This window comes from Lissotriton helveticus, chromosome 3_1, assembly GCF_964261635.1.
Source record: "Lissotriton helveticus chromosome 3_1, aLisHel1.1, whole genome shotgun sequence".
Taxonomy (NCBI): Eukaryota; Metazoa; Chordata; class Amphibia; order Caudata; family Salamandridae; genus Lissotriton; species Lissotriton helveticus.
The window spans coordinates 2,070,640,173-2,070,658,313 of record NC_136061.1 but is presented as its reverse complement, the minus strand read 5'-3'; the positions used below and the strand labels follow the sequence as shown (position 1 = coordinate 2,070,658,313).

The 18,141-nt window shown below is 43.9% G+C and overlaps 1 protein-coding gene across 1 annotated transcript in view; it reads left to right on the top strand.

Annotated features, from left to right (window-relative positions):
• The window catches only part of TICRR (TOPBP1 interacting checkpoint and replication regulator), a 581,214-nt gene that overhangs the window by 122,948 nt on the left and 440,125 nt on the right, over positions 1–18,141 (top strand). Inside the window, exon 10 of the mRNA XM_078683197.1 lies at positions 16,183–16,276. Coding sequence (XP_078539323.1) covers positions 16,183–16,276 — 94 coding nt within the window. The remainder of the gene's footprint in view (positions 1–16,182; positions 16,277–18,141) is intronic.

Below are 18,141 nucleotides of genomic sequence, written 5' to 3'. Positions count from 1 at the left end.
CTCCTAGAGGATGACACAAGTCTCCTACAGAATGACCCGAATGCTATACTCATTCCGGTCAACATAAGAAAAACTATAACTCTTAAACTTATAGAAAATGGACTAACATCGAGAGGTGGTACAGTCATATTCGTAATTGAGGCACATGAATATCGGCAGACAGAGGTATTCTATTCATGGATAAACTTTCCAGCAGCAAATGCTGTCACACACGAATTCCACTATTACAAAATAGAGGAACCTCCGGATGAGTACACTCCTTTCAAGGAGGTGGAAATCTCATTAAAATACCAAGAGCACATGCTCTGGTTTAAAGGCTCCCTAAAACATAATAATCACATCACCAGGCTCGGTCCATTAGGTAGACCAGGAGCAACGTGGCCGGTTCTAGCCAGCTACACACCACATCCTGACATTAACAAAATGTCAAGCGAAGAACTCTTAGTAAAAATAAAAGAATTAACACAGGCATATAGAGAGTTAGTTCAATTTGCAACGGAGGATATAACTTTTCTCCAGAAATTGAAAGAAACAGATATAGCAGAACAGCCATTTGAACTTGCCAGAATCATAGAAAAATCCTATGAAGAACTAGGAAGAGATAGTTTGGGTGGGAAACCAGTAAAACCCCAACTAACTGAAAATCCTGAAAATATATTTATTAAAAATAATCTAAACACTCCAAAAAAGAGCTGGGATGGAAATAAACAATCCACTCCCAAAGAAAAAATATTCCAGTCCAGAGGAAGGTCTCCTCGGCGGAGAGAAAGATCTCCGGACCAAGGACACAAGTCTCCCCAGAGGGAGCCCTCTGAGAAAAGATACAACCTTAGAAATAGGGATAATTTGAAGAAACCTGATAGATATCAAGATATTGATACACGTCCCTCTCGATCTTTTCAGACTTCCTCGTAGAAATCGGAAAGAAGAGGACGGTCAGAACACAGGGAAGAGCACGTCAAGTCCAAAGACAAGGAACCTGCTCATCAAAGTAAAAAATTAAAATTTCCAAAAAAGAAGGTAGCCAGTATTAAAGTAATCAAACATGCCGAGGATACTGAGGACACAGCTGAAAAACGGAGAGTGGGCCCAGACAGTGCTAGACAGCGCAGCAGAAGTGACCATAGCTCGCAAGATCCTGATGAAAAATCTGGAGACAGTGGACACGAATGAATACAATCAAGTGGAAACTGCAGACAGCAGAGTTAGCAAACCTCATAAAATATACGAGATAACATTACGTATAGAGGGAGATAAGACTAGGAAAGTAAGGGGTCTATTTTGGGATAACCTTTCCAAAGGCTATGATATCCTTTTAGCTGAAAAAGATTGGCCACCAGAGTTTGTCAGGGAGTGCCCTCATGGCGAAGAAATGATTATGCCTGCCTTCTCAAATCACATTCCAATTCATAGAAAATATACACTTGCAAGAAAGTGGGCGGTAGCGCAAGCTCCTGCATTATATAAAAATCATGTTGGATGGGATGAGGACTCTCCTCACAAAATCCAGTTAAAATGTCAACCAACTGCACAAAGGCAGTACCCAATTAAGCAAGAAGCTAAAAAACAGGTCAGGGAGATCTTAGATCAACTTGAATACCAGGGTGTGATTGAAACATGCACCTCACAAATGAACAATCCTTTGTTTCCTGTCTCCAAGCCAGACGATTCATACCGTCTAGTTTTGGACTACAGACACCTAAACTCATGTTGCAAGACATTTGCAGTACAAAACTCACATAGTGCAGCACTAATGAATAACATCGTGCGCAAAAGATACAAAACAACATTAGACATCTCTAATGGATTCTTTTGTCAAAACATAGCACCTGAAAGCAGGTATTTGACCGCTTTCTCAATAATGGGTTCGCAGAAAAATTTCTGTCGACTCCCACAGGGGTTCAAGAATAGCCCAAGTTTATTCTCAGCAAGGGTAACAGAGTTACTACAAATGTATGATGATGAGGCATTATCTTATGTCGATGACATCTATCTAACAGATGACGACTTGGATACTCACTTGAAAAGAGTGAACACCATAATACTTGGGTTCGCAGCAGAGGGTTACAAATTCAACTTTAAAAAGTCACGAATTGCCCATCTAACTGTCCTATTTTTAGGATATGAATTATCAAGTGAAGGCAAAAGCCTAGCTGACAATTTCTTAGAAAAGTGCGCTGTACTCCAAGCACCAAAAACGCTGAAAAACTTACAATCAATACTAGGTTTTCTGAATTTCGGAAGAATTTACATTCTAAATTATGCAGAGAGGGTTAAACCTCTCTATGAACTAATAAAACCTGATTTTAAACCAATCAATTGGACTCAAAAACACACAGAAATTTTGAGATCATTGCAAACAGACATGTTAGCTAAAACAAAATTGCAAACTCGCGATAACACACGCAACCTTGTAATCCGAGTCATCCCAGGAAGATGCGGATTCACGTACCTGACCTCTAATGAGGGAGAAAAGATACCAATAGCTCACAAATCACATTTGTACACACAAGCTGAAAAAACATTCAGTCTTGCAGAAAACATTGTAAATGCGGTTCAAACAGCTGTAACAAAAGAAAGAGCCCAAGCCCACGGCAGACGGATTACTGTTTTAACCGCAGAATCAGCCTTTGAGGCATTAACAAGCCCACGCAATTTAACTACCGTGGCATTAGATCCAAAATGGATACAATGGGAAAATTCTCTTGCTACAGATAAAGTGAAATACTATTTTGACCCGAACATGAAAAAACTGAAAGATATAACATATGAAAAAGAATATCCTCTGCCAATCGAAATTCTGCCCCTACAACAGTACGCCTGTATAATATATACAGACGGATATGCACAACCCTCAGTTTGGGGAAAACAAGCTTATAACGCTACGTGCGAGGTTGTTAAATGCCGGTGGCGCGGAGGTAAATTGAGACCACTGGTAACAATGTCACAATCTGTAAAAGACAATTCAGGTCAACAAACTGAATTAATAGCTTTAAAAATGGCGCTCGATATTGCCGATCGCGAATTCCCGACACTAATAGTGTGCGATTCGCATTCCTGCGTCAAATCATACAATAATGACTTGCAGAAATGGGTTCAAAACTGTTACAAAGATGACACAGGTGCCACAATCAAGCAGAAAACGCTTTGGGAACAAGTAGTTCTTTTACAGAAAGAACTACAAAAGACTCACGTGATACATACACTGAGTCATCAGCGTGATGGCGTTCACGTTGCAGGGAATTCATTGGCTGAGACAGCCACAGCGGAAGCAACTAAACCGGCTTCCGTAGCCACAAAAAAGCGTTCAGAAAAATACATAGACGGGGAAACCATGCTGGCGGTAAAAACGTCTTCAAAAGGCGACTGTGCAGCACTACCCGTGAACTATCGACTCAATTATACATACATAATAGATGCAAACTCCGTTCCTTTTGCTCGAATCCCTGGAGTGGGGGATAGAGTAATTCCAAACACGAACAGGAGAATCTTATTGATTCAAGAAGCACACATGGGTGAGGGTCTAAGACACCAGACAATCAAGGAATCTCTGAAAGAATTACAATCAGAATACTGGTGGCCGGGGATGAGCCTGCAAAATTACAAATTTGCAAATGATTGTCCAAACTGCAATCGAGATCGCAGTTGTGAACTGGCCAGAGTAGTGCCAAGACCCCTATTAGAAAGCATAAGGCGATCTATACGCATAATCAAACAGGAGAAATGCGTCCCAATGTATATTATTTAGGACTAGATTCACTTAAAATGTAGACCCCAGCGCTCGGCTGACGCCAGAACTGTTATAAAAGATTTGCGAGTCTATATCGGCACATACGCAATTAGCATGCTACATTCTGACCAGGGTCCTGCTTTTAAGGAGGACATGACCAGCATGGGCATTGCATTGCGGTACTCTTGGCACTTCCTTCCTGAGGGAAACGGGATTGTGGAAAGAAAAAACCGAGACATAAAGCAATCTATAACGGCAAGGGTATTAGGTTCGGGTGATGGGTGGGTCAAACATTTAACAAGTGTCCAACGTAGTCTTAACAATCTGCCAAGAAACTCTCTAAAAGGTATCAGTCCGTACGAACTATTGTTCGGGACTAGAATGCATATTCAGGACCTTGATAGTCAGACTTCAGTGGTAGAAGAAAAATGCTTTGATATCAAAGATCGTTTGGCTATTTTACAGGACTTAAATGAAACAAGAAAATACCTGAGCAACATAAAGTTAAAACAGCAGCCAACAGCCACTGAAGAGAAACCACCTGTCCCAGCAAGGCCTGTCTGGATTCCAAAGATTGGGGATCTGGTCAGAGAGAAAATCGCGGTGAAGAAGGAATTTGGGCCTTCTTACAGAAAAACAGTACCTGTCTTAGCTGTCAACGGAACAAGATCAGTAGTACTACCGCCCCTTGCTGGTAAAAAGGAGAACCGAGTTGTATCCATCGACCTGGTAAAACCACAATCATGTGGCCAATAATAAGTAGTAGGCCAAGTGGACTCCCAAGAAATAGCAGAACACCAAAGTTTGCTACAATACAAGAGGTTCAAACTGAGAGACTAATCACATTTGATAAACCTGCAGTGAATCAAAAAGGACTTTGCGACAAAGCCATGGAACTTATGCCTCTTAAAACCCAAATTGCAACAGTTCGTCAAGAAACACCAGTCTACAACGATGTAGCCTCAGACTATGCTAATGAAACAAAAAATGCAAAAGCAAATGAAAATCCGGAAGCGATTCCAACAATTGACAGAACTGCATCTGGCTACTTCATCAATTTCGATGATTTTTCTGAAGATCCAAGCGAACCTGAAGAACAGCCAACAACAAAAACTTTTAAAGACAAAGCAACAGAGCTCTTTCATCAACTCAAAGAAACCTATCTGATTTCTCTATGGATTGAATTTTGGATTGTGTTAGGTGTACTTTTCCTCCTGCTTTGGCTCATCATGGTACTTTGTTTGGGAAAATTCATTGAGGGGAAAATACAGTACAATGGACACAGCAAGTCAGAACATCAACTTGGTCCTAAAGCCACACAAGTCATCTCACATCGAGAAAAGAGAACTATCAGTGAATGTCACAGCCAATCCAATACCCGGTGGGGTAGCTTGGGACAAAACGGATTATGAAATTTATGGCCCAGTCGAGCTCTTGAAGTATCCACACCAGTTTAAGGTTTCATTAAGTGACTTTGTAAAACCGAGCACATTCTCTGATGATTGGGACTTTGAAAGTATTAATAATATGATGTCAGATTTAGTAATGTCAGCAAAATTTACAGAACATGATTACTTGCAAGGTTCATCTAATTATGAGGAAATGTATTGCTACAACCACTTTGCACATCACTATTTGCATAAATCTGCTCAGTCTAGAAATGATTTTAATTATAATCAACGGGAACATTGTGCAACTCCACCAAAAGGCAGTTCGAAAACATTTTACGAGAAATTCCCATACTTCTCAGGGTTTAACACTAGTAATGCAGAAACGTTTTATTTCAAAATATTAAATAAGACAGGAATGAAAACAATGCTGACAAACACTAAATTAATCTATTCGGAAACATTTTATGAAAAAATGAGTACATTTGGTTTCGATTTTTGGAAAAACAACATTGAAACAAAAACCATCTGGGGTACCAAAGATAGGCAGGTCCAAGGTATAGAATCATTATTTAGAGCCTGCATGATCCCAGAACAAATTATATTGTTGAATGACACAATTCAATAGACAACCTGTCTTGGCCTAGCCAAAATTAAAGACTTAAACAAACCGTCTATTCCGAAGCCAACACCTGACAGTAATAGCACTACAGATGTTGAGATAGACGTATCCAATATTTTTAACCAAAACAGAACACATCCTGATTGGAAAAAATGGTTGATCTGGCCCACAGACACAAATAACTGTCAAGATAGATTCCTGAACAAAATACAGGGGTTCAAATTGACCAGGCCAGACCCTAGATACTCCCAGAGACAACATCCTGGGATAGTTACAACATACAGTGTAGGAAAACTCTGCCTCGAATATACAAAAATCCACAATGGCAGAAATTAAGCAACACTTGACTTTACTTAAAGGCTGTGCTGACTTGCGTGATTTCATAATGGGACCACGCAAACAACGTCAAAAACGTTTCATAGCGGCCAGTATATACCCAGCTTACAACGAAGCTTGGAAAGAAACGCAAATTGAAACAGCAGAAAAAAAATGGGAAATTGACCGTATTAATTTGGAAAAATCACTTTCTGTTGTGGACAATGGGTTAATGACTCTGTCTTCCAGAATATATTCACTGGACAGTATTGTATCATCTGCTATAGATATAATAGAGCAGGACTTATTAATGTTACAACACGGTCAGTCCCAATTACGTTCTATTGTACAGCTTGGCTGGACGTTGCAAAATCTGCGTTCAGGCTACGTGCCCTGGCGTTTAATCAACACAACGTCATTATTCTCTATCTTTAACCTTACTGATACACAAATCAGCTTGGCACAAAAAGGAGCAGAATATACAATTCTGAGCATTGAAAAACTTGAGCGATTACCATTGACAATGTCAGAACGACCTGTCATTGAATGGATAATACACAGAATCATAACTATTCCGATAACAACTAACCAATTTAAATACTGTCAAGAGTATATACCTGCAGGCCAGTATGAAAGGTTGGGTAAAGGGTACATTAAGTCATCATGGAAATTACCTTACACACACACATGTTATAGTGAAAAGGAACAGAATGTATTTCTTAGTGGCAACAATTATAAAAGATCACTAAGTGGTATACTTCTGTGTCAAGGTATTAACCTGCATGGGGCCTGTGAGGGGACTTCAAATAACCTTTCATGTCACCAGCATGGCACAACTGCAACACGAATAGCCATTCTTTAGACGGCTTTCTAACGGGAGCTACATTCTAATAGTGGACCACAGATGTTGTGGCATGGTGCCAGGAAAAGCTTATCTAGTGAGCGTTGGTTCCATGGTCACTTGCTGTATGCAAGTATTGTATCCAAACAGCACTCCAGACAGGGAGGAAAAAATGTGGCCCTTTTTGAATATCTCTTCTATTCGAATTGATACTTTAAGCAGAATGAAGTCTGTTCTTCTACAGATAACTGTGCCCTTGACGTCATCAAATGAAACGTATGATCTGCAAGTTGCAAGGACAACGGCAGAGATACATACACTTTTATCAACAAATTGCTCCCTACATTTCGCGGAAATATTAAGCCAAATCCTAAATATGTCTGATACCAGTAGTATCCCACATGTATTTAAGACAATTTGTTCGGGACTGTTAACACCCTTCAAAACAGTTCTGGGCATCTTTCCTAATTTTGTCCATTCTGTCTTTGGCGGTCTACCACTTCTGTTGGGACTCGTAGCAGGCATTTTATTTTTGATTCTCCTGCTTCGTTATGGCAAGCCAAATCGCAGACAAGACTCCAGCAACAATGGAAGAAACGATCCTAGCTATACGCTATCGGGACCGCATAACTAAAGTCCTTGGATTAGCCCGGCTAAGAGATCTGAATATGACCTGGTTTCTTTCATTCAGACCCATCTGGCAGAATTGTATCTTACCTGTGCTTCGATGTATGCTATGCGGAGAAGAATGCGTGTTGGACGTCTGTCTTACACTACAATCAGCAGTACCATTGCATACAGATACTTTGCTAAGTCCTGTAACGGCTCATGCATCGTGTTGTCCCCAGCGGTTACCAATCCTGATGACGGCATTCGTTGAGACTTCACCACTGCGATTAAAGGGTAGTGAAGTGCGAGATGAGAGCAGCATCACCCAGGTACGACCTTCTGTGAGCATTGCTGATCAAGACATCGATGATAGCAATCATTCTCACGACTGCACAGTTGCGGCATTTTCCAACTTGGTCGAACTTTTACCTGAAGCGGTAAACTGCTTTTTTTGAAAGTCTGTCTGAAATGATGTTCATCCCTGAACAGAAAGAATAACTTTTAAGCAAACAAGCACACAGCGTTCCAAGAACTCTGAATTCGGCCTTCAGCTTTAACAAACAAAAAGCTACTGAAAATATTTGGAACTATTTTTGCCCCGAAAGCGAAATTAATTTTTCTTCCAATGAAAAACAATTTTTTTTTTCTCGATCCCAAAATATTTACATTTATTTTGGCACTTGTACTCTGCTTAAAGTAGAACTATTCTTAGAGAACAGAGCTTCTATTTTTAGGAACTCTAGAGACAATATATTACCTCGGCCTCTAGCATATTTACAAATCACTGTATTTATATGTGATGGAATGGTCTCGCTCTTCTTTTCTGTATTAAGAGCCATTTCATGTGTAACTTTCGCATTATCATTCAGCTGGTATATATATGCATCCTTTTTTAATGAATGATTACACTGCTTGAAAAGCGTACAGTACCTATAATCATTTTCATGTATTTCGCATACACCATTTCAAATGCAAAAAATTTATTTTGGGGTGGGTTGGTATACACAAGCACCTTTTAAATGTTTACTATTGCTTAGTTTTAGTAATGATGGACATTAATTCGTGGAGTGGGTGTAGTGTTTTTATCTATGGACCTGAATCGATATTTCTATTTTATGCCCTTGTCCGGTTATAATCAATAATATCCATACAACGGCATAATAACCATATCCATAATTCAGTCGTAGCACATGCTGTCACATTAAGCAAGGCTACTTCTCCGGCCCCCTAGAAAGCACACAGAGTTCTCTAAACAAAACCAAGCCTCTAGCAACCTGGGAAATCCCCCTTGCTTTTGTTTTGATTTCGTCCTAGAACTCCTGTAAAGCACTGTAAGAACGGCCAGTTCTTAGTGACATCTTTATTGACGTCATATGTCCAACCTTACGTCAAACCCGGCACCTTTCAGGTATAAATATACCAACGTTGCCCTAAGCAAACACACGGTGGTGGTTTTGGAGCAGCTATCTACTTGCCCGAGAGCCCAGCGGATGCGAGAGCCCGCGGATGGTAGAGCCCACGGACGCTGACCCTCCCTTTTGACGCGCTGAGAAAGACGTCTTTTCTCCTGCCGAGAAAATCCAGCTCCGGTTTTTCCAGCCTACCCTTGCGGGTTACTGGGATATCGAGTCCTGAGAGAGAGATACCAGTCCTCCTGCTTTCTATTTACCCAGGTACGGAACTGACTAAACCCTTAAAGAGAATTCTTGAGTCATATTCTTGGCAAAACAAACTTAACTTAAACTGCTACTTACTTACTCCTTCCCACGTATTAGGCTTAGGTCAGGTACACCGGGGTAGGCGTATTTAGAAGCACCAGTTGAGTACGATTAGTCAATGTATATATGTATGTATCTATTTTATCTATTTTAAAGTATCATATGGCTCAGAAACCATATCAATGATTTTACAGTATTATTTTATAGTCCTCCTTTTACTGTACGCACTTTACTTTACTATGAGTATTGCAATCGTGGCAATTCATTTCTCTTGCATGAGGAAGAAGACTGCTCAATAAATTACACCTTTTATTGAAACCTCCTGTCTCTCTTTTCTCTGCATTCTGGTGAAACTAAGTACGTACATTTGACTGAGTGAAATAGCTGTCTTTTGTTTTCACACGACTCTAGAGATACACTCTTATTCAGGGAGAGCAAAGTTGTCATGTTTTATGGTTGTCAGAAGCTAATCCCTTCTTTTCTATCCAGGGAGGTTCAACTCCTCGTTTATTCGAGAAAGTTTCTAGTGACCTCTGAGCTAGCTGGCAAACCTTAAGTCTAATATAGTCAGTAGAGACCTAGTCGACCTCAGTCCTACGTCTACACTGCTGAATATATTATTCCAATGCGCAGAGCCTATTGGGAATATAGGAACTACACTACATAACTAGGATCAGGAAAGTGTGGGGGGAGGGACTCGGCCTCCCATTTCATTAAATAAATAAATACCAAATTGCCCTTGGGGATGTTGTCTTAGCCTAATGAGGCTCAGAGAGGTGGGGGGTGGGGTGGTGGGCACGTTGGGTTGGTATTAGGCAAGCGCTTCTCTCCTTTAATTAAAAAAAACCTTTCCATGAACATTCAACAATTGTGTCCACCCCCCCCCCCCACCCCCTCTAAATTGGCGAAACCTTTAGCACCCTCGGTGTCCCTAGCAAATGGTTCCTTGGTGCCTAGGGCCTGAGGTTCTAAATAGGGTCCCTAAAGGCTGCAGCTCGAATACTGCTACCCTGTGGGACCCTCACCAAGCACATGCAAAACTGCTGTTGCAGGCTGCATCTCTTGGTGCAGTCAAAATTGAAAAGACAACATGTCACACATTTCTCTGCCATGTACCGAACGCTGCGTTATATATGTAAGTCACCCCTTCCACGGGAGACAATTACATGTAAGGGCATACCTGCATGAGCAGATATACTGCTGTGCTAGTCAATCCTATAACTTCCAATACAAGTGACCAGGGAAGCTGTCTTAAGACGTGCTGGACACTGGTGAAAACTAGTCCCCCTACTACGTGATGGCTTCACTGAAAATAGTGATTGCCAGTGTTGGATTTACCAATGCATGGTTTCAGAGGGCATCTTAGAGGTGACCCCTGAAAACCTACCATCCTCTTGTGTCCTTGCGGGCTGGTTTTTGCCAGCCTGCCACCGAGATGATGTTCTTACCTCCTAGGGTGAAAGCTTTTGCTCTTAGGAGACCCAGAACAAAAGCCTGTCTGGTAGGAGGGTATACCACCCCCTCCCACAGGATGACCTGTTGATAAGCCTCCTTGGGCCGGCAAGTATCAAAAAGCTGCTCCCTTGGAGTGCAGACCTGCCCTCCTCCCCCCTCCTCCTCTCCTGTCCAGGACCCCTTTGGCACCTGGACAGGCAGGATAATTAGCTAGTCAGGTAGGCTTGCCATCTCCAGGCTAATACCACCCTAAGGGGGGCTACTGTGAGGTAGAGACAATTTTTCAGAAGGAGCCATCCTTGTGATGGCATACTTGGATATTCTGGCACAGGGTTCTGCCCACTTCCCACAAGAAGTGGTCATAAGGGGGTTAGTGACCCCAAGGGTCAGTAGCCCATTAGCTACTACCATACACTCCCCATAATTATGTATTTAGGGGAGCCCCTGGCACCAGAGAAGGAGATCCTGACAACCTAAGAAGAGAGAGACACCCAAGAGTCACAAAAGAAGAGAAAAGGGAAGAAGCTGCTGACCCAGTACTATCCCTGCCAGCCTGTCTACGTCCTTCATCTCAAACTGCTCCAAAGTCGGCTCGCCCTGCATCTGTTGACTCCAGAACCATGTGAGGACTGCCTGCCTTCGAAAAAAACCTGTTCTAAAAAACTCCAGAAGAGGCTTCGGGAACCACCAAAACCCACTGCACCCATCGTCTACAGCCTGAGTTGAAGTGGACCTACTATGTCAACAAGATCCCCCAGCTTGTAGAACTTGAGTCCATCGTGGTTTCACCCCGAATGGACTCCCCGACGCAGCTTGCAACCTTTGCACACAGGCCCCCTCAACTCTGACTGCTCTGGTAAGGAAAAACCCTATGCCGAAGGACATCCACTGCACCCATCGCTCCTGGACCTTGGAGAAGAGGACCAAAGTTGTTCCCTCGTAACTCAACATCACAAGTATTGAACCCTCTTGCTGGTTAAGCCCAACTGGCTCCCTAGCCAGAGCCTGCGGCCTCTTTCAGCAATGACTGACTGATCAATGAGCTCCCAATGCTGTTTTTCACCCAGCAGCCCATGTGCCACTGCTAGTGCTGCTTTAGATCTTGCCCAGCACTTACCTGAACTCCTGGGGACTGGTCTTGTAAGTTGCTGTACTATACCCGTTTGCAGAACTTGTTCTTCCTGCCATAGGATAGCATTGCAGAACTCAAAAATTACACTATCCACTTTTTAAAGTGAAAAGAATTTATATTTAAAAACATACTTACCTGAACAATTTTTCTCTGATGCCTAAACATATATAAAGATACTTGCTATTTTTATAAATTGCTGTGGATCTTGAGTCATGTGTCATTTATTAAATTATTGTAAGTATTTGCGATTGTCTTGCACTCCTCTGTTAAGATTAAGGCGGCTGAACCACAGTACCAAAGTACCAAAGCCCTGTGGCAGAGGGCAGAGGTTTAGCGCGCTGAGCGCTGTGAAGCCTTGTATTTTTAACTTTGTTCTGCTTGCCTCTCTGCTGCTGAGTGCTAGCAGCTTTAAAACTTCATTTCTCCCGCTGACTACTAGCGGTGAGTGGCACACCTTGTGTTTTAACTTTCCTCCCCCACCCTGCCCTCCTGACTCCTCCCCCTCGGCGTCATCGCCTATTTAGACGGGCCCCATGCGTCAGCGCAGCGGACGAGCGCAGCGGGCGCGACGTAGGCGTGCCGGAGTCGCACCAGAGTCAAGCCCGTCTGCGCCCGTCCGCGCCGGGACGGGCCTAGGGCCTAGGGATGTGGATACTACCATCTCCTACTCATCCCCCGCCCTGATGCACCTTCGAGCTGCTGACTGCCCCCTATCGTTTGACACCTGGACGCGGATCACTACTTTAGGAATCACTGGTAATCTACCCCCCCACCTTGGCCCACTCACTCCTCCCACTTCCCTCACTATTCCTGAGTCGCAGATCCGCCTACTATATTTGAACACTCGTTCTTTAGTCAGGCATCAAACTGATATTTTCCATCTACTTATGACTGAAAGACCTGACGTTCTTCTACTTTCTGAGACCTGGCTTACGGACGACTCCCTCCCGGACATACTAGCAGCATTACCTCCTGACTACTGCCTGCTTAACACCAACCGCCATGGGGGTCGCCCTGGAGGAGGGGTCGCGGCGGTAATACGTAAGGATATTCAGGTTATCACCCCCACTTCCATGATTTTTCCCGATGTAGATAACCTTGTCTTCAGTCTTGGAACTGAGGTGGGCGCTGTTACCTTTATGGTACTTTACCGCCCCCCACAATCCATGCCCTCTTTCCCCGCACTGTTTATTGAGCAGCTTGCTAGCATTGCTACCTCTTCTCCTCGCATAGTTATTGCTGGGGACTTTAATTATTGGTTTCAGCACCGGGACGCTGGCCCCCACGCCCTCGAACTGTTTGAAGGTCTCTCGAGCCTGAACTTCAGCCAGTTAGTCACCTCCCCCACCCATAGTGGTGGCCATATACTTGATCATATCTGGGTCTATGGGGTGAAGCCCTCCCACCCGCTTATTACACCTTGCGTGTGGTCGGACCACCGCCTTATCGATACCACCATCTCGATGGCTGGTCAGGTCAGGATCCCTTCGCGGGAGGGTGGCATGGCTCGTAAGTGGAAGGCCGTCGACTCTTCCAAACTGCTAACTCATCTGTCTCACACACGTCCGCCTCCCCCCAATGACCCTGACATTAATGAGCTAGATGGGCAAGTCTCTAACTGGCTCATATCAGCCAGCGATATCTTTGCCCCACTAATCAAGTTCCCTCGCTCTCGTCATAACCATTCTCATAAATGGTTTACGCCACTCCTCAAAACTTTACAGTTAGAACTTCGTCAATTCGAACGCAGATGGAGAAGAGACTACTGCCCGTCAAGTAGAGATATCTATGTGGCAGCTCGTAATAGGTACAAATCTGCTATCTCTGCAGCCAAGAAAACGTATGTCTCCGAGCGTATCCTGTCAGCTCCCTGTAAGTCGAAGGAGATCTTTAGAGTTCTGGACGAGTTCACGTCTGACGCCAGAACGCTTTTGTCCCAGGCCCCTACCCAGGAATCTTGCAATGCACTTAGCACCTTTTTTTTTACAGAAGATTGTTTTGATTAAGGGCACTATCCCGGTCACCTCATTGGATGCTGTTCCCATCACACCCCCTCATAATGCTTTCTCCATCACCCAGCTTCCCCCACTAGACGCTATATCTTTAGCCAACCTGGCGGCCCGGATCAAGTCTGGCTCCCCTGACGACCACTGTCCACCTTCCATACTTTGCGACATCTGCCATTTTCTACCTGACTGTATCCTTCCTTTGCTCAATTCCTCTCTTCTTTCCGGGACGGTACCCAGCTCCTTCAAGGAGGCCGTTCTAGTGCCTCTGTTGAAGAAGCCTGGAGCCGACCCTGCCGTCCCGGCAAACTATCGTCCTATCTCTCTCTTACCTTTTTTCTCAAAAATCTTGGAGGCCCATGTCACTGCCTGTCTCTCGGGGTTCATCGAGAGTTCCATCTTTCTCGAGGCCAACCAGGCCGGCTTCCGCCCTGGTCATTCTACGGAGGCTGTGATCCTGGCTGTCCTAGACACCTTGAGAGACGGAGCTGACAAGGGTACCTCCCAGGCCCTGGTTTTACTAGATCTGTCTGCCGCTTTCGACACGGTGGACCATAACATCCTCCTCCACCGTGTCGAACAGGCCGGCATCCAGGGCCTGGCGCTGGCCTGGGTGAAATCTTTCCTTATGGGGAGATCCCAGTCCCTCAGCCTAGGTACATTTAGGGCCCCTAGGGAACATCTGCCTTGTGGGGTCCCTCAGGGCTCCTCTTTATCCCCTCTTCTTTTCAATCTCTATCTTCGCCCTCTTCTCTCCTCTCTGAGGCAGTGGGACGTCCGCGTCTTCAATTACGCGGACGACCTACAACTCATTTTCTCTCTAAACTCTCCTTCTTCTATTCCTACTTTTCAGGCAGTCGTGTCCTATATCTTCCAGTGGATGTGTCAGAACCAGCTGAAATTGAACCCCGGTAAGACGGAGCTCCTCCTGCCGGGTAAGAGCGCCGTCCACTGGGGTCCATATTTCTGGCCGACAGAGCTTGGCTCTCCTCCCTCCCCGGTAACCTCGGTGAAAAGCCTCGGGGTCACTATTGACGCTGGGCTCTCTCTGGGGCCGCAGGTGGGGACAGTGGTTTCCTCCTGCATGTTCCAACTGCGCAGGATCAGGAAGGTGGCCTACCTTCTTACTCCCGATGCCTTGCTTCAAGTCATCATGGCCCTTGTTCTCTCCCGCCTGGATTTTTCAAATTCCATCTATTACGGCTTGCCCAAATGCTCCATCAATAGGTTGCAAGTCATCCAAAACCAGGCGGCGAGACTGGCCCTCGGGATTCCGAAGTGGCAGTCCGCCAAACCCCTCCTTATCAAGCTACACTGGCTCCCGGTTAGCCTAAGGGCTGCCTTCAAGGTTGGCTGTCTTATTTTCAAATCTCTCTCTGGTTCCTGTCCCGCCTTTCTGAAATCCCTGATCTGCCCCTACTGTCCCTCACGTAACCTTAGATCACTTCACTTACATCTTCTGGTGGTCCCTCCCTTCAAACTCTGTAGATCTGGGGGTCGAAGATTTGCCTTTCTCGGCCCCAAACTTTGGAACTCTCTCCCCCTCTCAGTTAGGACTTCCGGTACTCTGATTCAATTTCGCAAATCATTAAAAACCTGGCTTTTCCCACAATCCCGCTAAAATCCCTCTGTTTCCTCAGCACCCTTTCAGCGCCATGATACCTCCGGTGACAGTGCGCTATACAAAATTCCCTTAACATAACATAACAGTAGCCCCTATAGAGCACTTTGGGAGTGCATAGCAAGCCCAATTCCACCCATATGTGTAACCCCTGGACTCTTTATACGGTATATCATATTCTTAATATGTCACATAAACAGCCAGTTGGCCTTATGTATGGTAAAAGAAAAAAAACTTTGAGACTGAACATTTGAGAATGGTCCTGAAGCACAGCGGTGAAGAAGTCAAGTGTGTCTGTTTGCAATATATACGACCTTGCCGTTGCTTCCAAAGTTGCAGCAGTTACAGCAGTTTACTGGTATATTGGTTTCAAAGTGGCCTCCTTTGCCGTGCTTATAGACCAACTTTGAGTTGTGTATCCTTTAAAAAAATATTTGTTTACGTTTTTTACGCCAAAAGTTCATAACTTCTGATCTTCTCTGCCAGTATTAGGCATTTTGATGTCATTTTAATGATTACAGTTTCTATTTTACTAAATGGGTTTTAAAATGTACAAATTTGGTTTCTCGGCTTTCTTGATTTTGCGGCTCCTAAATCACATAATATTATTTTCTCTGAAGTAGGTATTTTTGCTTAAATCATATACTCTCAGGAGAATGCCTAGGATTCCTGAGGAATTATAACTTGTTTGACAACAATGCATCTTTTGCGCACATAACTTTTGTGATTAAATGTTTGTTTACAGAAGCTCTTTGGCTAGACACAGAAGCATAAATGAAACCGTGCAGAATTTGCGGCAAATTGAGTTACCTAAACTACCAAAGGGGCAACTGAAAAGGGTAAGTTGTTGTTTTAAATGCGGGTAAAATATGGTCTTGTTTTCTCACAAAGCGTTATGTTTTGCTCAGCCTGTCATAAAGCATGCTGAAGGCATCCTTTTATTGTACAATCTTTTTAAAATGTGTGCGGTGCTACAGGAAGGTTTTTACAGTGGTAGGCTTTTACACCTTTATGTAAAATGTTCCATGGGGGGTTGGGGGGTGGCATTCATTTGACAAAGGTAACTACTCCATCTGCGTAGATAATGTGGAGATGCATAACATGCAATGGCCTTAAACCGCAGGAGCAAAGCTTACTTTGCTCCCTTTAGAGCTGCTGCTTTTAATAATTTTTGTAAGTTGATTTCGGCCAAATATTCATTAATCTCATTAGGCATGTGATTTATAGTTTGTGCAGCGGGTGTGCAAGTTATATTTTTGTAATTTCGAACATAATGGCTCGACGTAATCCATTTTTTTTCTTCTCCAGTTTTGTATGGTAACTGTACATTTTCTAGTTTTTTTTAGAACATATGTTGAATTCTTAGAAGTAGAACACGTCGTAACTTACTGCAAAAGATTTTAAATGTAATGTTTGTTTTTTGTTTGCTGATACATAGGAAGCTGGCTCTTTATATTGTGTACCAAAATGAGGTGTTCTGTGTAGAGTCCAGGTATCCCTTACTAGTGTACAGGGGCTTGCTTTCGGAATTCTATAGTGCTCTATTTGTAGCAGTGTGGTCGAGCTGCTTAGGCCTATCACAAACGATTGTAAGGCATTTGTTGCAGACAATAAACGAGACACACACTCGATATGGAAATCTGACACCACTTTATAAAAATAAGACCGATTTTTATATTAATTTATATATCGAGATCTTCTACCTCAGGTAGGTACTTTTCGAGTTAGCAATTTTCTTAAACCTAGAAAATACAGCTGTCAGATTTGAGGCATGAGCCTTGAACGCGGTAATGTTAGCCTGTGGGGGAAAGATGCATGGTCACTTGCAAACGATTTACGGGACTGTTCATCTGGATTGAAGGTCAGTAGGGGCCAAGGTCCAAGAAAGCACCAAGAATTCAGGTTTATCTATCCAGGGGTGTCTTAGTACAGAGGTGCTTTCATCTGTGGAAGTCCATGAGGAACACTAACTGCAAAGAAAGACTGCAAGGGAGGACTAGGGGACTAGTCTGGCTGAACCCAAAGGTGGGCTCAGCTCTTTAGATTCTCACAGAGACACTATCAGTTTCAATGGATTCAGGCTAGGGTGCATAGGTGTTTTGTCTGGCAGGTTAGTGAGTTTGAGGCTCTTCCAGTTCTTGGTGCACCTGCAGAAAAGGGAGAAGAAACCCAGCAAGACGACTTCTGTCTTGGAGCTAGCCTCAGTTGCAGTCCCTCATTGTGCAGATCAATGGTGGTGTTCAGACTAAACATAAACAAACCTTGGTGCTTGCAACAGGATCCGGTACCTCCTCCTGGGCTGCTGCGTGGGTGGACCTGGTGGACAGCAGATCAGTAAACCGGACTGTGGGGTCTGTCTCTGCAGGGAATTGGCTCCTCCACTAAAAGGGACATGTTGACTGGTTGGCAAAGTGCTGGCATCCCTCTGAGGCTTTTGGAGGAAGCGCAGCTGCAGGAATGTTTGTTTGTTTTTGTACTTGTATAGCGCACAGCTACCCGCTGTGGGTTTCCCGGCGCTTGTACGAATACCGCAAGGGAACCCTTCCTGGCTTTCCCTGTGAAGTGTCCACTCCTGGGCACCCCCATGGTGCAGACCAGGCATCCCTCGCGTTGTGGGGGCCGTTGTGGAGACTAAGCAAGCTATTGCCCAGAGTTGCAGCGTGGGACCCATGATCAGAATAGGCACTGTGGCGAGAATATCCGG